Source organism: Dendrobates tinctorius, unplaced genomic scaffold, assembly GCF_039654945.1.
Source record: "Dendrobates tinctorius isolate UK_male_01 unplaced genomic scaffold, ASM3965494v1 ptg000016l, whole genome shotgun sequence".
Taxonomy (NCBI): domain Eukaryota; kingdom Metazoa; phylum Chordata; class Amphibia; order Anura; family Dendrobatidae; genus Dendrobates; species Dendrobates tinctorius.
This window is the reverse complement of record NW_027361684.1, coordinates 47,524,233-47,546,778: the sequence shown is the minus strand read 5'-3', so window position 1 is coordinate 47,546,778 and position 22,546 is coordinate 47,524,233. Positions and strand designations below refer to the sequence as shown.

Sequence of the window (22,546 nt, the reverse complement as noted above, 5' to 3'; positions counted from 1 at the left end):
ATCTAACTGATTTAAATCACGATTTAAATCACTAGTCAGTAAGGCTTGATTTAAATCAGTGATTTAAATCAAAGTTTCTACCTAAACTAGTTCTTGCTACTTTAACATGCAAGTAGATGAAGATTTTTAGAATCACTTTTTATATTACTTTTTTCTCCCCAGTTTAATGGGTTAATCATTCATATTTGGACACCACTGTTCTGTTGTACTTAGGAAGCAGAAAAATAATCCTGACCTTAATAACAATTTAAATAGATTTATTCAACTGAAAAAATAACAACATTACAGCATAAGTTATTTGCTTAAACAAACATCCATGTTTGTTAACTAATTTGGCTAAACAAAATATATATATATTTTATGAAACTTAGACTGTCAGCCCAGCCGACACATGAAAAACTTAAATACTACTGTCCCTGCTGTCCTCTGTAGCTCACTTGTCGTCATCTTCATCATCATCTTCTTCTTTGTTCCTATTCATAATCTGGAAAAGAAAAACAAGCTTTCCTGCTTTATTGGGTCCCAACCGATTTCTCAATTTAGAATGAATGAGTCCAAAGGAAGAGAATGTTCTTTCAACGCCTGCAGAAGAAGCTACTGCTGTTAAAAGTGAAATCATTACTTGAACAGTCTCTAAATCCAAGCGCTTAAGTGACTTCCACCAGTTTACTGGTGTGACCTTCCTTAAAATATCTTCAGCAAACATATATTTCTTGAATGGTTCCCCCTTAGCTCTGAAGTTTATTATAGTTGGCATTAAAGAGGGATGATTGCTGGATACCCATGTCATAGCTACCTCCTCTTCCTCAACACTTAGGTTTTGACCCTGATATTGGATATTGACAATATTTGCCAAAAAATGAGCTGGAGTCAGTGCTTGTCCCATTCGTTTGTTTACTGCTTGTAATTTAATTCTGTCCATGTGTAGTTCTGTTTTTAAGTGTTCACTCAGTTCATTCCAAATTTCAACAGCATCCGCAATAAAACAGCTATTTTTCTGTATTTTGTTTAAAGCTTGAGAGATGGGTTTCAGGAAGCTCAGCATATGTTCAACATTTCTCTTAAGCCCAATGTTGAGGATTTTGGCCGTGACAGTGCCATCTATTTTATCTCGATTTTCTTCACAAAGTGTCATCAGAATAGGCCAGTTTTTGATATACTGCTCAAAACAGTCCACCACAGAGTTCCATCTAACATCTTGTGGGAGCGTTAGCTTGGTTCCACCCATCCTTTTCAGAGCTGCTGCAGCAAAATGATTATTACGGAAGTATTTAGCAATTTCAACATTAGCCTTTATTTCTGGAACACTTAAGTCTTTGGCTAAGAGGTGCAGCAAATGAGCACTGCAACCATATGTTATTAGCAGCTTTGTATTCCCTCCCTGCTCTTCTAAACCTCTTCTCATCTTGGATACGTTTGCAGCATTGTCAGTGACCAAACTGCGTACTAGACATTTGAATTTTTGTTCACGTCGTTATAGCTTTTAGTGCCACTTCTTGTAAGTATTCTGCTGTGTGTGCATTTCCTGACGTATCAGTTGTTTGTGCAAGGAAGACTTTACCTTCTTCTGTTGTTATACAAGCACATACAATAGGATCATTGTGGACATTACTCCACCCATCAATACTTAGGTTAACAATTTTACCCTCCAGAGCTGTTGCACATTGCTCCATTTCTCTGTCATACACTTGATCCAGCAGTTTCCCTGCAACATCAGCTCTGCTGGGTGGACTGTATCCTGGTCTCAGTGACTGAACCATATTAATGAAATGTGGGTTCTCAGTCAGACGGAAAGAAGAGTTTGTTGCATAAATAAACTGGGCAATTTTTTCATCAATCAACTCTTTTTCTAATCTGCTAGTTCTTATCACAAACATATCTATGGTGGTTCCAGGAGGTAAAGGTTTTTTCTTCCTTTTGGGTGATGGTGATATGTGGCTGTGGGTGTCTGATGATAATGCTGCTGCTGCTAATGAAGCACTATCCTGGATGGATAACTCTGAAACTGTAGAAAAGGATGATGGTGATCTTGGAGGTGGATAGTTTCCAGAATCCATGAATTCCCCTAAACAAAAAAAGTCAATGCTGTTATTTTATTGTTTATACAATTTCTGCATATTGTACACAACAAATCACTGCCCCTGCCCCAAAAGGAATATTTGTTTTTCTTCATAACTGTACCAAATGACAGTAACATGCAGTAATAATAAGAAATATAATTTTTCTCACACATGACAGTTCAGTCTTTAGAAATAGGATTCAATAAAAATGTTTACCAACCTGAAGATCCTGCCTGTTCAGAAGTGTTTCGTTGGTCATCTTCATCACCGCACTTCTCATGATGTTGCCTCATTCGCGCCACCAGGCCTTGCATCTCTTTGTTGCATTGTTTGCATTTTGCACGCATGCCTGCCTTACCGATAGGCGAAGGAGCTTCATTAAAATATTCCCAAACTGGGTCTCTTTTACGGCCTGCTGCCATTATAAGGAAAGAATGTAATAAACCTCAGATCGTACACACAAACAGATCCAGACTTGTCTGTCTGTGGCTATGCTGCAGTATTGTGCTCAAAGTTTCACTTTCATTTTCTTGTCTGCTTGCCCTTCCTCCTCCTCACACTTAGATTCACATTCTTCTTGTGTTGTGCAGATCTATTCCACTCTAAACAATCAGAAACATATTGTCTAACTTCTTGGACTTGGCACTGAAGGGGTTGATTCTGTATTCATAGGTTTGTAGAACAATAGGATTAAGGTCTTTTTCTCAACTCTGTTCATGTTGTAACATTTTTGCCGTGAAGAAGAGGCTGGGACCTCTGCGGAGTCAAATTCAGTTTTGAGAACTGCGTAAGTAAAGCGAGCGTCTGTGATAATATAGGAGAGAAACTGCCCACTAATCCTACAGAAACCTCTGGAAGAGCATGGCATTGTGAATGTTACACATATACAGCCTTTATTCTACTGAGTTAAACAACTCAGCTTTATCTCATGATGGAAGAACCTTTGGATGGTAAAATATTTTCCTCAAAAAGCAGTTTATTGAAAAAAATCCGATTTAAATCAAAAAAATCCGATTTAAATAAAAAAAATCCGATTTTTTTGGATTTTTTTAAAAAAAACATTGATTTTTATCCACCCTGCACATGCTGCATTTTTTGTACCGCGGAAAAACCGCAGCGTCTGCACAGCGTTTTTTTTTTTAAATTGATTTACGGTACATTGTACTGTAAATCACTTTGGGGATCCGCAGCGTTTCTGCGCGGTAAAATCCGCTGCGGATCCGCAGGAAAAATGCATCGTGTGCACATGGCCTAAGGCTTGTTTTGAGTTTGCCAAAAGACATATGTGCAACTCCCCCAATGTATGGAGGAAGGTGCTGTGATCAGATGAGACCAAAATTGAACTTTTTGGCAACGAAGGTAAACGTTATGTCTGGCTCCAAATCAACACAGCTCATCACCCCAATAACACAATCCCCACAATGAAACATGGTGGTGGTGGAAGCATCATGCAGTGGGGGTGTTTTTTAACAGCAGAGACAGTGAAGATGGTACGAATTGAGAGGAAGATAGATGGTGCGAAACACAGGAATATTCTTGAGCAAAACCTGCTTCAGTCTGTTAGTGATATGAGACTGGGACAGAGATTCACATTTCAACAAGACAAGAACCCAAACCATACTGCTAAAGCAACACTCAAGTGGTTTAATGGGAAACATGTAAATATTTGGAGTGGCCTAGTCATAGCCCAGACCTTAATCCAATTGAGAATCTGTGGTCAGACTTGCAGATTAGTGTTCACCAGAGGAAACCATCTAACGTGAAGGAGCTGGAGCAGTTTTGCCTTGAGGAAAGGGCAAAGCTCAGAGACTTATCCAAAATGACTTGCAGCTGTAATTTCAGCAAAAGTAGACTTTACAAAGTACTGACTTTATGGGGGTGAATAGTTATGCACACTGTAGTTTTCAGTTATTTGTCCTTTTTGTTGTTTGCTTCATAATAAAAAAGAAAATCAAATATTGACAGTTGTAGGCATGTTCTTTACATGAACTGAAGCAAATCCTCAAAAAACAAAAACAAACTGAAATTCCAGGTTGTGAGGTAGTAAAACAGGAAAAAATGCCAAGGGGGTGAATACTTTTACAATACACTGTAACTACGGACACAGTAATATGCTACAGACAACAAAAACTCATGAGAAAATAAACTCACCATTTAGAGTATGGCATATTTTCTCCATGACTATGTACAGCCCTGATACTATAACTTACATGTAATCTGCGGCAGCGTGATTCCCCTACACACCATGGACTGTAATTTAAGCAGCCGCATTTAATGAGCAGCAATGGAATTTGTATATGCACTGAAGATCACTCCGGACACTGTAAGATGCTAGAAAGGAAAAAGCACATGGATAATGTGCTATTTTATATGCTGCACTGTTTCCACCAACACTGTGCAGCCTAGACACTGCAAAATACATGTAATAACATCAGCGTGATTTCCATACATTATGCATAGGGCACCGGCACCTCCTGCCACAGTAATATACATATAATGCAACAGCAAAGCGTCCATACTCTGTAGACAAAGCACCGCCATGGCAGAGTGATATACACATAGTATGCAAGAATGTGATTTAAATGTATTGTCCGCAGGGCACCCCTGCGCTGTGTAATATGCTAAAGACAACGAAAAGCAAATGGTAAAATGGAATATCCAAATAGCTACGGGTCCTAGTACACACCAGCATGTAAAGAACCACATTTCTCTATGACAGCCCAAATTCCCAAAAAGTTGAGACTTAAGAGTAAAATGTATAGAGAACAAGAATGTAATAACGCAGATCAAAAGTTGAACATTTTTTTTATTTTAGTTGTAAAAATGAAACGATTTTGAAATTGATGGCAGCAACACACCTTAAAAGTTGAGACAAGGTCATGTCTACCATTGTGTAGATTCCTCTCTTCTTTTTACAACAGTCTGTGAAGAAATCAGTTGCTGGAGTTTTCAGAAAGGTATGTCATCCTATTCTTGTCTGTCGTAGGATTCTATTCAGGTCGGGTTAGGGGCTAATATGCAGCGTTATAGAGGGCTGTATATCAGTCCTGAAAGGTGGTGGCCGTATCTCATATCAGCCAAACCTGGTGACAGGTTCCCTTTAAAGTCAATGTATGCAAACACAGTTCTCCGTGCAACAATCCACAAATGCGAGTTACAGCTCTATGATGCAATGGAGAAGTCATAGATCAATATAATCCTGAAATTCTACCGTCTTCTCAGGGCCAAAGCTCATTTAAGATGTGGCCAGCTAAATCAACATGTGAAATTCTTTATGGAAACCACTTTACCCCCCTGGTGAAGGCAGTAGCCGAAACGCGCGTCGGGGTGGACGCCACTCGGAAGAGGAAGCCTGACACTGTAAGTCTCTAAACTATTTTTCTACGAATTTATGCTCCAGTGATGGTATAGACCATAAGTGGTAGACACTGACCTATATAGGACTTATAAGCTGCAAGATATACGATTTTTTTCTTACAGTGTATGTTTAAGGTCACAATCTTACCATTTCCCTGTATTGGCACAGCCTAGCCTTGTAAATTCTAGACTGACAACTATGTACTAGCATCTGTTATATACCATACAGTACAATATAATCCTTATTGCATTAGCACTTTACCTACCTACTAATCTGGCCAAACTATCTGCTGGCAAACATCTGATATGAGTAATGAATAAATATGGATGCTATTTATAATATGCCAATCCGCGTGGATCTTGTACTATTTGTTTGGTATTGAATTTTACTTAAATTCTCTTCCTCTGGATACTGATTTATACCTGTCTGGGTGTGCTTTTATCATGTTTTTTCCATATATCTTTTAGGCATTGTTTTGCTATCCTATTATCACCTCATTTAAATAAAATATATTGTCGATTCACTACTCTAATGTATTGGGACTTTAATGGTCGGATTCGTTCCTTTCTTTTTCTCATGGTTATTTACTGACTGCCCTGCTGGATTACATACATAGTCCGGTCCTTTTGAGTCGAATGGACACCACACATTATATGCTATAAGTACATATACCTACTATTTTATCTATCACACAAAGAGATCTACTCTGCTCCCGTGCTCTGCCTCATCAATCCCACACCTAGCATATCGCCATGATGCAAAATGCCTTAGGTAAGAAGCTTGGCATTTTGTATACTCTATGAATTTAATATAGAAGAGCCTTTGGGCCTCACAGGGAGATAATTTGGGAACAGTTTCTGGACTCTCTCACCATTGCTCCATGGATATAGGGCCGACATCCACTTCTCATTTAGCTTTATCTGTCAGAGGGGATTATCCAGTTGGGATGACAATAGGCACTTATATATGGTAGAAATCAGATCCTCTGTCTGATCTGTAGAAGCAATAGTATCTATTAGGGGATGATATATGATGGGTTATTGTGGGTTATATTACAGGTTATGGTAGACTATATGAAGGGTTATTATGGATTATATGACAGATTATTGTAGATTATATGATGGGTTATGGTAGACAGTATGAAGGGTTATTGTAGATTATATGATGGGTTATGGTAGACAATAATAATAATAATCTTTATTTTTATATAGCGCTAACATATTCCGCAGCGCTTTACAGTTTGCACACATTTTCATCACTGTCCCCGATGGGGCTCACAATCTAAATTCCCTATCAGTATGTCTTTAGAATGTGGGAGGAAACCGGAGTGCCCGGAGGAAACCCACGCACACATGGGGAGAACATACAAACTGACAATATGAAGGGTTATTGTAGATTATATGATGGGTTATGGTAGACAGTATGAAGGGTTATTGTAGATTATATGAAACGTTCTTGTGAATTACATGATGGGTTATGGTAGGGTAGATTATATGACGGGTTATTGTGGGTTATATAAAGGGTTACTGTAGATTATATGATGGGTTATTGTAGGTTATACGAAGGGTCATTGTGGATTATGACAGATTATTGTAGATTATATGATGGGTTATGGTAGACTATATCACAGGTTATTGTAGATTATATCACAGGTTATTCTAGATTATATGATGGGTTATGGTAGATTATACGAGGAGTTATTGTGGATTATATCACAGGTTATTGTAGATTATATCACAGGTTATTGTAGATTATATGAGGAGTTATTGTGGATTATATCACAGGTTATTGTAGATTATATCACAGGTTATTGTAGATTATGAGGGGTTATTGTGGATTATATCACAGGTTATTGTAGATTATGAGGGGTTATTGTGGATTATATCACAGGTTATGGTAGATTATACCACAGATTATATCACAGGTTATTGTAGATTATGAGTTATTGTGGATTATATCACAGGTTATTGTAGATTATGAGGGGTTATTGTGGATTATATCACAGGTTATTGTAGATTATATGAGGGGTTATTGTAGATTATACCACAGGTTGCGGATTATATTCTGGATTTCCCTGATAATTATAAACCATGTTTCTACAGTAGATTGAATGGTGCTCTGAGTGCATCATTGGTACCTAAGCCCCTTTTGTCTTTTGCCTTCAGTAGATTCGCACATGTCTGGCGGGAGCCTCAGTCCCTCACATATCTCCAGCACAGGAGCCGCTGGCTGCACGGTGCGGTTTTCCTGCACTCTGCCGCCCATGTGTACAGTCCTTCTCCCCGGGTACCCGGGGGCCCTCAGGCCGCGGCCTCCTCCGCTCTCCCCGCCCCGGCTCTCCGCTCTGGGCCCGGGCCTGGCCTCTGTGGTGACAGCAGCCAGTGTGCTCTGCGGCCTCCCCCTTCCGCATTTTCCTGAGGCTCTGCGGCAGTGACGTCTCCGCTGACGGCGGCCCGGCCAGGAGAGCGGCGGCTTTTCCTCTCCCTCCTTCCCCCCTCTCTTTCTCTCTCAGCCATCGCTCGGCCCCTCCCTTTCTGCCTGTCGCACTCGCTCTCTACCTTCCCCCTCCCTTCGAATCAGCCATCGCGAACAGGCCTCACGGACCAGGAGCCCCGGTGGCGGTGCACGGAGGGAATCTCTGCAGCGTTCTTAGGTGAGGCCGCGGCGGGAGCGTGTGCGGAGGCCTGGGCGGGAGAATAGCGCGGTCAGGGGGGAAGCTGCAAGGCCGAGGAGGCGGCTGGCAGCGCTGCAGCCTGGGCTCTGCCTAGAAAGTGTGCAGGGAGAACCCGGGAGCGGCGCCGCCTCGTCCTCGGTGTAACGCCGCGCTGCTCCTTCGTTATTGGTGACGCGCTGAGGGCAGACACAGGCCGCGGCCTGGTACGGCCCGTCTGTAGGCCTGCGTCCGGCCGCCCGCCCTTCCAGGCCTCAGAGGAGGCCGCAGCTAGGCCCTAGTGGGGGCGGAGGTGGGGGCGGCGGCGCGGAGATGGCGGGCGGCGGCTGGGGCTTGCCTTTCCTGCCTTATCGTACACGACATGTAATAGTGTAGAGGGAGCTGTGACTGGCCGACACTCTGCTCAGTCGTGACACCAGACTGATACTTCATAAACTGTATATGATGTGGTGAAAGCAAGATGGCGCCGGCCCACATGCGGCGTGTGAGGGGAGCGCCGCCATCTTGGATCACTGAGGGAATGGGAACAGACGACGGAGGAGGGAGCGAAGGAGAGCGGACTGATCACACCCGGCCTGCCCTGGGGCCGAGGCGGGACCGAGCGGCGGACACTCCCCCGTCCTGTCTGCGGCTGCTGTTATCACTGAGTGTTGTGCACAGCTGTCTTCTACATGTCAGGTCCCGTTACATTTAGCGATGCCCCAGTGATCCCGACCAGTGATATGACGCGGTCAGGATCGCTGGTGCATCGCTAAGTGGTCGCTAGTGAGCTGTCACACAGGCAGATCTCACAGCGATCGCGCGTACCTTTCAGACGCGGTGAGGGTGTCCGTCTTCCGCCTGCGTCCATGGCTCGCTCGTCGGCGCCAGCAGGAAGCTGACAACGAGAGATGGACCAGGCGGATCTCGCGCAAACAGCGATAGCTAGCGGGGGAGCTGGTCGGAGGTATCACATCTAGCGATATCGGTGATGCTTTAGCGATATCGCTGTGTGTGAAGGGCCCTTAAGGCCAGGTTCACACTGCGTTAAGGCAGCCCTTTTGACGCATAGCGTTGACTTGGTGCGTTAACGCTATAGCATAATGCGATCGCAGATGCTTCATCTGCGCTAGCGGTGACGGAGCCTCAGACGCTGCAGCCCGCATCCGAGGCTCCGTCACTGAATGACGGCACGTCACTAGCTCATACTGATTAGGGCATGTGTTGGCGATGCGCCCGATAATGGGGGTTAATGGCAGCGTTAACGGATTGCGTTACACCATGATGTAACGCAGTCCGTCCAACGGACTGCCATAACGCAGTATGATCTCAGCCTTACACGGGGCCACTTTGTACAGAGGTGTCGAACACGCTGTCTAAAACAGGGCGGTGGTGTAGGGCGACGTCTAACACGGGGGCCGCAGTTTACAGCGATGTCTAACACAGAGGCTGCAGTGTACAGCCGTGTCTTAGTGCGTGGGGTGCAGTGTCCAGGGATCTATAACAAGTGGGGTGCAGCCATATGTAACATGCAGGGCCTGAGTGATCTCTATATATCACATATCTAGGAAGGGGGGAGGTTTGTGGAAACAACAATTATGACCAAAGGTCCATGCATCATTAATAATAATCTTTATTAGAAATACAGTATAAACAGCGGTCCTTCGTCAGGTCAGCATCTGAAACGCGCGTCGGGGTAGACGCACTGACCCTGACGACCCTATCAAGTGATATATATCACAGGTAATACAAAGTATATATAGGGTCCCATGTCTTATTTAATATGGCAGTAAGTGTCTTGAAGGACTTGTGATTACATGTTTCGGTGCTGGCTGGCACATTTTTGTATCTTCACATGCTACTCTTGTGTCACCATTTCTTTGTACATAATGATGTAATCTTCTGGGTCATGTGTCTCTTTGTATAACAGCACAGTTGTGCCAGTGGTTGCACCCATGTTCACCATTTTCCGCTGTTTATATTGTATTTCTAATAATTTTTTATTAATGATGCATGGACCTTTGGTCGTAATTGTGGTTTCCACAAACCTCCCCCCTTCCTAGTTGATAGCGACTGGTCCATATTTTAGTCCCTCCTGAGTAGCAACTATCATATCTTCGAATATGAGGATACATTTGACATTTATTAAATTGGTTTTGCTGCTGTTGATCACTAGCATTCTCTCTCCATATCATATATCTGCACATCTCCATCACAGATGGGATGTCCTCTGGGTGTACAGACAAAAAATGCACAATTTACGAGGTCCGCAAAGTCTCATGTGACTGTTCTGAGCATATGTGCGTCCAATCGCATACACAGTGAATGTGTCAGTGATAAGTCATGCATGCTACCGACCCCTTATAGTGGGTTTTGGGACCCCTATTCTTGTGAGAGGTAGGGGTAATGGCAGGATTGGATAGGTGAGAGTTAGCATAATCGTGCAAATCCCTGCCACCCTCCTGATTAGCAGGACCTGCAACGTCACTGCGGTGTGAGGCATGTATCACAGTGCGCCGAGCCTACTAATAAGCCTGGGGTCACAAATGCGAGAAACTCGCATGAGTCTCGCATCTCAATACCCGGCTCTGCCGCCAGCACTCAGGACTGGAGTGTGCGGCTGCATGTATTTCTATGCAGCTGAGCGCTCTGGTCCCGAGTGCTGGCGGCAGTGTCGGGTATTGAGGTGCGAGTTTCTCGCATGTGTGACCCTGGCCTAAAAAAAAGGGCCAGTGATGCCGGCAACTAAGAAGAGGATGTTCACCGGGCTCGGTCCATCGCACACGGATGACTGATTTGACAGCATGTGTGTCCTGCAGACGTTTTTGCCTAATTCTAGTGATATAGTTTTGTGGCAGCACTTTTTGAAAGGACCTGTTATCAGGTCAAAAATTGACCAACTTTTAAAAGGGTTGTCCACTACTAGGACAACCTCTTCTTGATCTAAATGTTTGGCCCCAATAAAATATAAAAGCTTACATTCACCTCCCGTACCGGCACCGTTCCAGCACTCGCGGTCCTGGGGCTCTTGTGCTGTTGTTGTGACAGATGACCCCGGCGCACAATTATTGCTGGCATCGCTGTCCCCACCTTTTGTCGAATTCAATATAAAGAGGAAGTCCGGGCTACAGCTGCTCCCACTTCCTCTTCATGTGCAATGTGACAAATAATAAATAATACATTTTTATTTTTATTGCGCCGACATATTCCGCAGCACTTTACATTTCAGAGGGGATTTGTACAGACAATAGACATTACAGCATAACAGTAATCACATACAGTAGATTATAACAAATACCAAGAGGAAAGAGGATCCTGCTCGCAAGCTTATAGTCTATGAGGAAAGAGGTAGACACGAAAGGTGGGTGGTAACAGTTGCCCTGATTGTATGGACCAGCCATAATGTTAAGTGTGTAACGGTACAAACACAGAGGGCTAATGGATGCATAAAGCATGTGGGAACATGATGCGGGAAATCTGGTTATGGTAAAACTTTTGGCTGTGCCACACAGGGATAGATTAGGTTAATGTGTTGAGGCGATAGGCCAGTCTGAATAAATGCGTTTTCAGGGCACGCTTAAAATTGTGGGGATTGGGGACTAATCGTATTGACCTGGGAAGTGCATTCCAAAGAATTGGCGCGGCACGTGTAAAGTCTTGGAGACGGGAGTGGGAGGTTCTGACTATTGATGCTAACCTCAGGTCATCAGCAGAACGGAGGGCGCGGGTAGGGTTGTATACTGAAACAAGGGAGGAGATGTAAGGTGGTGCTGAGCTATGGAGGGCTTTGTGGGTGAGTGTAATAAGGTTATACTGAATTCTGGAGTGGATGGGTAGCCAGTGTAATGAGTGGCACAAGGTAGAGGCATCGGCGTAACAATTGGTGAGGAATATGATCCTGGCTGCAGCATTCAAGACAGATTGGAGAGGGGAAGAGTTTGGTAAGAGGGAGACCGATTAGAAAAGAGTTACAATAGTCGAGACGAGAATGATTAAGAGAAACAGTAATAGTTTTTGCAGAGTCAAAAGTAAGAAAAGGTCGAATTCTAGAAATGTTTTTGAGGTGCAGATGACAAGAGCGAGCCAGTGATCGAATGTGGGTGGCAAAGGAAAGCTCGGAATCAAGTATGACCCCAAGACAGCGGGCCTGATGCTGGGGAGTAATAGTGGAACCACACACAGAAATGGCAATGTCGGGTATAGGTACATTAGTAGAGGGAGGAAACACCAGGAGTTCGGTCTTTGACAGGTTCAGTTTCAGATATAGCGAGGACATGATATTAGACACAGCGTTTAGACAATCGCCGGTGTTTTCTAGAAAGGCAGGCGTGATGTCAGGAGAAGAAGCATATAATTGAGTGTCGTCAGCATAGAGATGGTACTTGAAACCAAATCTACTGATTGTTTGGCCAATAGGGGCAGTGTACAAGGAGAAGAGGAGGGGGCCTAGAACCGATACTTGAGGGACCCCAACAGTAAGGGGAAGGTGAGAGGTGGAGGAAACGGCAAAAGATACAGTAAAGGAGCGGTCGGAGAGATAGGAGGAGAACCATGAGAGAATGGTGTCCTTGAGGCCAATGGAACGGAGCATAGTGAGGAGGAGCTGATGATCCACAGTGTCGAATGCTGCAGAGAGATCCAAGAGAATTAGCATGGAGTAATGACCATTTGATTTAGCTGTTAGCAGATCATTAGAGACTTTAGTGAGGGCAGTTTCAGTGGAGTGTAAAGAGCGGAAACCTGATTGGAGAGGGTCGAGAACAGAGTTTTCTGAGAGATAGCGGATAAGACGGGAGTGGACCAGGCGTTCCAGGAGTTTAGAGATGAAGGGAAGATTAGAGACAGGTCTATAGTTAGCGGCACAGTTTTGGTCGAGGGATGGTTTTTTAAGTAGTGGATGTATGATGGCATGCTTAAATGAGGAGGGAAAGATACCAGAAGAGAGAGAGAGGTTAAATATTTTAGTTAGGTGAGGGGTCACAGCAGGGGAAAGGGACTGCAGCAGATGTGACGGAAATGGGTCACTGGGCAAGTGGTTGGGCGAGAAGATGCAAGGAGCCTGCTTACTTCTTCTTCTGTGACTGGTTCAAAATCAGAGAGTGAGCTAGATGCAGTGAGGGAGGGAGGACAGTGCATGGTATGAGGTGATTTTCCAGGTGCAAAAATTAAAGATGTGTCTGACAGGATATCAGGACTCTTCAGACCTACAGATGACTACCCATTCCTGCTACTACATGTGGGGACAAATGACACCGCAAGAAACGACCTGGAAACCATCTGCAGAGACTTTGAAGACTTAGGCAAGAAAGTGAAAGAACTGGGAGCGCAGGTGGTCTTCTCTTCCATCCTCCCAGTGGATGGCCATGGAACAAGGAGGTGGAATAAGATTCTGCAGGTGAACAACTGGCTACGTCGATGGTGCCGTCAGCAACGATTTGGATTTCTGGATCACGGAGTGAACTACTTATACGATGGACTACTTGCTAGAGATGGGGTGTACCTTACGAAGACTGGAAAGCAGGTATTTGGAAGTCGCCTTGCTACACTTGTAAGGAGAGCTTTAAACTAGAACAACATGGAAAGGGAAGCAAAAGACCAGAAAAAGCCATACACCTGACAAATGCTATTGAGAACTCTGCTATTAGAAGTGGAAAGGAAGAACAAAGACGAAAGAATCTAATTAATAAAAATATTGGAGAAAGAGAAACCAATCACAAACTAAAATGTTTCTATACTAATGCACAAAGCATGGGCAACAAACAAGGAGAATTGGAACTACTAACACAGGAAAATAAATATGATATCATTGGAATCACTGAAACTTGGTGGGACAATACACATGATTGGAATACAAGACTAGAAGGATACAACTTATTTGCAAGAAACAGACTTGATAAACGAGGAGGGGGTGTCGCATTGTATGTTAGAAATGCGTATATCTGCACAGAGATTGAAGCTTCAGAGACTGGGAGTTCTGTGGAAACTGTTTGGGTAAGAATACAAGGACAGAACAATGGAAAGGACACCATTGTAGGCATTTACTACAGGCCGCCTGTGCAAGCTGAAGATATGGATGAACTCTTTATGCATCAAATGGCCAAGTTCTCCAAAAAATATGACATAGTTGTCATGGGAGATTTCAACTATCCAGACATTTGTTGGGAATCTCTCTCAGGCAAAACTAACAGGTCAAGGAAATTCTTATCCTCTCTTGCTGACAACTTTATCTTCCAAAAGGTAAAGGAGAAAACAAGGGGAACTACTACCTTGGATCTAATCCTTATAAACAGGGAGGAAATGGTTGAGGAGGTAAAAGTGGCTGGGACCCTAGGAGGTAGCGACCATGCTATTTTAGAATTTTGGATAACTAGAGGCGGAAGACCTGTGAAGACTCAGACGTCAAGGTTAGATTTCAGAAAGGCAGATTTTAAGGCATTCAGAAAGAGAATTGGAGGGATCCAATGGCTGGATATCCTTAAAGACAAAAATGTCCAGGAAGGATGGGAAATCTTGAAAAATGAAATTCTCAAAGCACAGTTGTTAACCATTCCGAAAAGAGGGAAGAATAGGAAGCATTTAAGGAAACCAGGATGGATGAACACAGAACTTAAGCACATGCTAAAAAGGAAGAAAAAAATGTTTATAAAATGGAAAGAAGGAGGCATATCTAAAGAAGAATATAATGCTGTCTGCAGAACCTGCAGGGCACAAATCAGATTAGCTAAAGCTGAAAATGAATTGAGGCTTGCAAGAGATGTCAAAAGCAATAATAAAGGATTTTGGGGATATGTCAAAAGTAAAAGAAAAGTGAAAGATGCTATAGGATTTTTACAGGATGAAAATGATGAAATGGTAAGACAGGATGTTGAGAAGGCTGAACTTTTAAATTCCTATTTTGCATCTGTTTTCTCTCAGAAAGGAAATGTAACATCAACTGTTATTCACTGTCCTATTAAGGGAATAGAAGAATCCAGGATATCTATAAACAGAAAGATAGTGCGGAAACACTTAGCTAACCTAAATGAATTCAAGTCTCCAGGTCCAGATGAATTACACCCCAGAGTACTGAAGGAGATAGCAGAAGAAATTTTTGAACCCCTCTCCATAATCTTTGAAAATTATTGGAGAACAGGAGAAGTGCCAGAAGACTGGAGAAGAGCAAATGTTGTTCCTATCTTCAAAAAGGGGAAGAAGGTGGACCCAGGCAACTATAGGCCGGTGAGTCTGACTTCTATACCAGGAAAGATCTTTGAACAAATTATTAAACAACATGTATGTCAATACCTGGATAAGAATGAAGTGATTAAACAGAGTCAGCATGGGTTTGTAACTAATAAGTCATGTCAGACTAATTTAATTTCCTTCTATGACGGTATTACTGATTGGGTGGATCAAGGAAATGCTGTAGATATAGTATATCTTGACTTCAGCAAAGCATTTGACAAAGTCTCTCATACAATCCTTATTGAAAAAATGACTAAGTATGGAATGGACAAGGCAACTGTTAGGTGGATTCATAACTGGCTTAGTGATCGGACCCAAAGAGTGGTCGTAAATGGCTGCACATCCAGTTGGAATAATGTCTCAAGTCAGGTACCACAGGGCTCTGTCCTGGGCCCTGTATTGTTCAACATCTTTATCAACGATTTAGATGAAGGAATTGAGGGTAAACTGATTAAATTTGCTGATGACACAAAGCTAGGAGGGATAGCTAATACTAGAGAAGAGAGAGAGAGGATTCAAAAAGATTTAAATAAACTGGAGAAGTGGGCAGCAACTAACAGAATGGTTTTTAACAGGGAGAAATGCAAAGTACTACATCTGGGCAATAAAAATGAAAAAAGCATATATAGAATGGGAGGAATAGGGCTAAGTGACAGCACATGTGAAAAAGACTTGGGTATACTAATAGATCACAGACTGAATATGAGTCAACAGTGTGATGCAGCAGCAAAAAAGGCAAATGCAATTCTAGGATGTATTAACAGAAGCATACAGTCTAGATCACGTGAAGTAATTATTTCCCTCTACTCCTCTTTGGTCAGACCTCATCTGGAATATTGTGTCCAATTTTGGGCACCACATTTTAAAAAAGACATCAACAAACTGGAGCAAGTTCAGAAAAGAGCGACCAGAATGGTGACCGGTCTGCAAACCCTGTCTTATGAGGAAAGGTTGCAGGATTTGGGAATGTTTAGTTTGCAAAAGAGAAGACTGAGAGGAGACTTAATAGCTGTCTACAAATATCTAAAGGGCTGTCACATTGTAGAAGGATCAACTTTATTCTCATTTGCACAAGGAAAGACTAGAAGCAATGGGATGAAGCTGAATGGGAGGAGACACAGATTAGATATTAGAAAAAACTTTTTGACAGAGTGATCAATGAGTGGAACAGGCTGCCACGAGAAGTGGTGAGTTCTCCTTCAATGGAAGTCTTCAAACAGAGGCTGGACAGACATCTAACTGGGATGATTTAGCAAATCCTGCTTTGAGCAGGGGGTTGGACCAGATGGCCCAGGAGGTCCCTTCCAACTCTACGATTCTATGATTGGGAGATCATTTCCTGTCGAATCTGGTCAATTTTTTATTTGAAGTAATTGGCCAGATCGTCAGCTCGGAGCTCCGTGGTTGGGGCCTGTACTCTTGGATTGAGTAGAGAATGAAAAGTGTCAGAGACGTTTCGGGTTATTGGACAGTGAGGTGATGAGGGTGTTGAAATAGGCTTGTTTGGAGAGGTGAAGGGCAGTGTTGTATGTTCTAGGCATAAACTTAAAATGGATGAAATCTTCATGTAGATTGGATTTTCTCCACAGACGTTCGGCGCACCTGGAGCACCACTGCAGGAAACGTGTTTGCACCGTGTGCCAGGGTTGTCGCCGTCTGCGTTGTGGTGTTCTATTTATAGGGGGTGCAAATTCATCCAGGGCACTTTGAAGTGTTTCATTGTAATGCTTCAATGCAGAATCAGGACATGAGATGGAGGAGATAGGGGCCAATGAAGACTGCAAGTTCTTCATAAGTTTCTGGGTGTTAATGGCCTGTATGTTTCTATCAGTCTGGACAGTGGGGGGGACCAGAACAGCCTGGCAGCTCTTGATAGAGAATGAAAGAAGATTGTGGTCAGAGAGTGGGAGAGGGGAGTTTGCAAAATCATCCACTGCACAAAGCCGAGAGAAGACCAAGTCGAGGGAGTTTCCGTCTTCATGCGTTGGAGAATTAGTAAGCTGCGAAAGGCCAAATGAGGAGGTTAGAGATAAAAGGTGAGTAGCAGCTGACAAAAGATTACGACAGTGATGGCAGCGCTGATTGGGCGCCGGTGTCACCTGTCACAACAACAGTACAAGAGCCCGCTAACGTGAGGTCCGATACTGCGGGTACGGCTTCGGCACAGTAGGCGAATATAAGCTTTCTTATTTTGATGGTCCAAGCGTGGGGTATAATAAGAAGGAATTGTCCTAGTAGTAGAATCCCTGCTGCTCTTCTGAGTATTCAGTTTTATTTTCTTTTTACCGTTTCATTTAAAATCCACAGTATGGTTCCAGCGACGATATGAGCCTTTGTATTTAGTGCTAATTCATCTATTCTTTACAAGAGGGCGTGGCGCACGAGATTCTCTGGGGGCGTGTCTTTAGGCTGTACTGTAATATTACCTTGTGAGCTACCCCCTTTGTAAAGAATATAAGAATTAGCTCTAGATAAGGGGTCCTCAAACCTCTTAAACAGGGGGCCAGTTCACGGTCCCTCGGACCATTCGAGGGCCGGAATATAGTTTAAAAAAAAGATTAACAAATTCCTATGCACTCTGCACATATCGTATTTTGAAGTAAAAAAACAAAACAGGAACAAATACAATATTTAAAATAAAGAACAAGTAAAAAATCAACAAATTTGCCGGTATTTCAATGGCAACTATGGGCCTGCTTTTGGCTAATGAGATGGTCAATGTCCGGTTCTATATTTGTGACTGCTAGTCGTAACAAGAGAAGCAATTTTTCTTTCTTGATATAATTGTTTCCTAGGAATTCGAAATTGCTATTAGTAAAATACCAATATATATGTACAGCGCTACAAAAACAATATACCAGCAATAAAATTGCCCACACAGAGACATACAGACTGCACTGCCCATCAATGCAGCCTGATCAGTGCCCATCAATGCAGTCTGATCAGTGCCCATCAATGCAGCCTTGCCAGTGCCCATATTGGTTGAACTCTTCTTGAACCTCAGGCTCAAACTGGTGTGGTGCGAGAGTCCCCAATAGGCAGCATTGGTCCCCAATAAGCAGATAAATGTCCCCAATAGTCAGCACAGGTTCCCAATAGGCAGGTAAATTTGCTCACTAGGTAGCACAGGTCCCAAATAGGCAGGTAAATGTCCCCAATAGGACCCGGTGTTATAGAAAAAAAAAAAAAAAAACAGTACTCGCCTATGTCCCCCGCTGCTCTGAAGATAGACCCGCTTGACTCTGTCTTCCGGCACAGACCGAGTGACGTCATCAGGCCGCGCCGGCGGTGTGATGCCAATCACGTCGTCTGTGTGTGCTCGCTGCATACGGAGGGCTGCATAATGCCTTTCCTCGGCGCCTCGTTCAGCTCGCGATTACAGGACCTGCCGGCATTGAACTGCAGTGAAGTTCAATGTCTGCCGGGCCCAGGGGGCTGGATAAAAGTCCTCGGCGGGCCGTAGTTTGAGGACCCCTGCTTTAGATAATAAAGCAATATCTCTGGGACCATACGGTGGATTTACGTGCCCACGATCAGTAATTATTCCGGGTGTGACGCTGTGTACTTAGGCAGCGTCAAACCCACAGCAGCCAGATGTTACCGCATAGTGGATGGGATTTCAAGAAATCCCATGTCCACTATGCGTGCACAGATGCCTGCGGCTCACCCATGGAGACTGACATGCTGTCTCTCCTGACCGCAGCATGTCAATTTCTCCTGCGGAGTGTAGCATCTCTGCAAGTGAAATTTCACCCATACAATGTATTGGATGCAATGAGTCTGCTTGTTTCAGTGAAGACACGCGGATTCACCAGCGTTCAACGGATGAATGTGCGCTGCGTCCAAAGCTCTGCTACTTCCGGATCGTGTGCACCCGGCCTAACAGATGAAATAATAGAAAAACAAACAAAGAAGAATGCACGAAGGGGGTGCACTATGAAGCACATGTACAACTGAAAGATAAGGATCAGGAATTAAAGAGGGCATGATGTACAGTATTAATATATATATTACTCAAAAGAATAACTGGAGCTTGGTGTGCACGTTAGGTTTTGTTCACATGTCCAATAATCCTCCTTTAGAACTGATCCAGCATCAATCCATTGACAAAAAAGTTGTTCAGACATAATTTTTTTTGTTCCCCTGAGAAAACGGATTACAACTGTATTCTTCTTTTTTTTTTTTTTTTTATAACATTGCAGTCTAGGGAAAACAGATTTGTTAATTAGCCGTCAGCTTTTCTCCCATATGAAAATAATCAGTTTTTTTTCTTACTGTAGAGGGAAAAATAAATATGTAACATATGCTACTGGACATGTGTCAAGTAATCATCAACTTGAAACTGATCCAGTAAGCAAAAAATATTTCTTTTCAAAATGGGAGAAAAACAGACTGCTAATTAACAAAATCCGTTTTCCATAAACTTCAATGTTAAGAAAACGGATCCAGTTTAAAAATTGTTTAGGTGAACAAAGAAAGTTGTGTCTGCAGAACTTTTTGTCAATGGATTACTGCTGGATCCTAGTTCTAACTAATGATTATTAGACATGTGAACATAACCTGATCAACGATCCCAGAGTACTTAGCTTAGGCCGGGGTCACACTTGTGAGAAACTCGCACGAGTCTCGCGTCTCAATACCCGGCACTGCCGCCGGCACTCGGACCGGAGCGCTCAGCTGCATAGAAATACATGCAGCCACACACTCCGGTCCCGAGTGCCGGTGGCAGTGCCAGGTATTGAGACTCATGAGAGTGTCTCGCAAGTGTGACCCCGGGACTTTCTGGAAAGCAAAAAATGTGCCTAATCACTAACAGGCAGGTAATTGCAACTTACCTGCCAGGTGTGCTGCACGGTGTCCTTCTCCAGCATGGATTGGTCACAGACTGCTTCTGCCGGGGATTCAGCTGCTCATACTGATTGACAGCCGGCTCCGCCTAGTTAAGGAACGCAAATCCGGCTGTCAATCAGAATGATGTCGGAAGTACCAACTCATCAGCAGAGGCCTGTGACCGCTCTGTGCTGGAGAATAACGGCGCCGTGCACAGCAGGCAGGTCGGTAGCAACTACCTGCCTGTTAGCGCTTAGGCACATTGTTTTGTTTTTCATAAAGTCCCAGATATACACTTTAAAGGAATTGTGTCACAATTAAAAGTACATTTTAATCAACAGATCTTGGAATAAAAATAAACTCCACAATTGGATGTTAAAAAAAATGTTCTTTTCCCGAGATAATCTTATAAATGTGTTCCTGCTGTGTCTGACCTACATGGATATAGTTGGATAAACCACAGCTACTGGCTAAGGAAGAAAGTAATAGAGAGTATACAGACATTACAGCATGGGATCAGAGCCAATTCTTTCTTTGAGGTAAAATATTGCTTAAGAACATGCAGTGAAATGTTTTACCTCATAAAAAGAATCATTTGCGATCCCTTGCTGTCCTGTCTGTATACTTTTTTTTTTTTCTTACTCCCCTGCCCAGGAGCTGTGGTATGATCAGACCATGTTCCTGTACGGTCAGACACAGCCATTGCACAGTAAGCAAAACCAAAGGAAAAAACAATGTGTGTATATACCCTAATGAAAATAAATAAGTAAAAAAGCAAGTGCATTAAATAACATAGGGTACTTGGTAAACACTATTTTGATCAAAAAAGTATAAAGCTGTCCCACCACGGCAAGGTGTACCCATTTGAGACAGTAACTACACTAACGGTAAAACCTACCTAGTGTGAATAGTGGCAGAGTCTCTGGGTCCCAAAAGGACACCCGGCTTAAGAGGGACTATAAATGAACTACACAGCTCAGTAGAAAGGAGGCCACACCCTATTTGTACTGAATACAAAAATACTAAAGAAACACAAAAAACTGTACTGGAGTAGACTTGAATGACATGCATGATGTAAAAGCATGTTCACACTGGCCATAAAAGCAAGCAACACCAAAGGAAAAAACAATGTGTGTATACAGGCATGACCAAAAGTTTAGAGAATGACACAAATATTAATTTTTACAAAGTCTACTGCTTCATTTTTTCTAATGGCAATTTGCATATACTCCAGAATCTTATAAAGAGTGATCAGCTTAACAGCAATTACTTGCAAAGTCAATATTTGCCTAGAAAATTAACTTTATCCCCCAAAACACATGTCAACATCATTGCAGCCCTGCCTTAAAAGGACCAGCTAACATCGTTTCAGTGATTGCTCCATTAACACAGGTGTGGGTGTTGATGAGGACAGGGCTGGAGATCAATCTGTCATGATTAAGTAAGGCTGGTTTCACATTAGCGTTGAAACAACGCTGCGCACTGCGTCGGTAAGCCCCGATCCGGGATCACCGCCTACTATCGCATTTGCATGCATGCGATCGGCGCACCCTATCTTTAGCATAGGGTGCGCAGATCATGCGCTGCCAGTGTGAAAGTAGCGTGCTGTGCACTTTTGACGGTGCGCCGTCAAAAGTGCGCAGCACGCTACTTTCACACTTGCAGCGCATGATCTGCGCACCCTATGCTAAAGATAGGGTGTGCCGATCGCATGCATGCAAATGCGATAGTAGGCGGTGATCCCAGATGGGGAGGGCAGGGAGCCGGATCGGGGCGGGGCTTACTGACGCAGTGCGCAGCGTTGTTTCAACGCTAATGTGAAACCAGCCTTAGAATGACACCACTGGACACTTTAAAAGGAGGCTGGTGCTTGGCATCATTGTTTCTCTTCTGTTAACCATGGTTATCTCTAAAGAAACACGTGTAGTCATCATTGCACTGCACAAAAATGGCCTAACAGGGAAGAGTATCGCAGCTAGAAAGATTGCACCTCAGTCAACAATCTATCGCATCATCAAGAACTTCATGGAGAGAGGTTCCCTTGTTGCCAAAAAGGCTCCAGGGCGCCCAAGAAAGACCAGCAAGCGCCAGGACCGTCTCTTAAAAGTGTTTCAGCTGCGGGATCGGGCTACCAGCAGTGCAGAGCTTGCTCAGGAATGGCAGCAGGCAGGTGTGAGTGCATCTGCACCCACTGTGAGGCAGAGACTCTTGGAGCAAGGCCTGGTCTCAAGGAGGGCAGCAAAGAAGCCACTTCTCTCCAGAAAAAACATCATGGACAGACTGATATTCTGCAAGAGGTACAGGGAGTGGACTGCTGAGGACTGGGGTAAAGTCATTTTCTCTGATGAATCCCCTTTTCGATTGTTTGGGACATCTGCAAAACGGCTTATTCGGAGAAGACCAGGTGAGCGCTACCACCAGTCT

At 43.5% G+C, this 22,546-nt stretch overlaps 2 protein-coding genes and 1 long non-coding RNA gene across 3 annotated transcripts in view; 1 reads left to right on the top strand and 2 right to left on the bottom strand.

Moving 5' to 3' along the window:
• Nucleotides 1-240: 240 nt before the first annotated feature.
• On the bottom strand, nucleotides 241-3,789 carry LOC141080547 (uncharacterized). Its single transcript, XM_073565822.1, has 2 exons — nucleotides 2,281-3,789; nucleotides 241-2,065 (listed from the first exon to the last, which is right to left on the bottom strand). The coding sequence occupies exon 2, from the start codon at nucleotides 1,403-1,405 to the stop codon at nucleotides 434-436; it is 972 nt and encodes a 323-aa protein (XP_073421923.1). The 5' UTR covers nucleotides 1,406-2,065; nucleotides 2,281-3,789; the 3' UTR covers nucleotides 241-433.
• A 1,059-nt stretch (nucleotides 3,790-4,848) lies between these two features.
• On the bottom strand, nucleotides 4,849-7,694 carry LOC141080551 (uncharacterized). The gene is made up of 2 exons (XR_012228964.1): nucleotides 7,556-7,694; nucleotides 4,849-6,412 (listed from the first exon to the last, which is right to left on the bottom strand). It is a non-coding gene; the product is annotated as an uncharacterized lncRNA (long non-coding RNA).
• Nucleotides 7,695-7,881: 187 nt separating this feature from the next.
• ZFX (zinc finger protein X-linked) overlaps nucleotides 7,882-22,546 on the top strand; it is a 53,744-nt gene continuing 39,079 nt past the window's right edge. The window contains exon 1 of the mRNA XM_073565806.1: nucleotides 7,882-8,071. The gene's annotated coding sequence lies outside the window, so the exon portion shown is untranslated. The remainder of the gene's footprint in view (nucleotides 8,072-22,546) is intronic.

What these genes read in the sequence shown, in the direction of transcription:
- LOC141080547 (XM_073565822.1), bottom strand. Translation starts at nt 1,405, where the DNA reads ATGAGAAGAGGTTTAGAAGAGCAGGGAGGGAATACAAAGCTGCTAATA.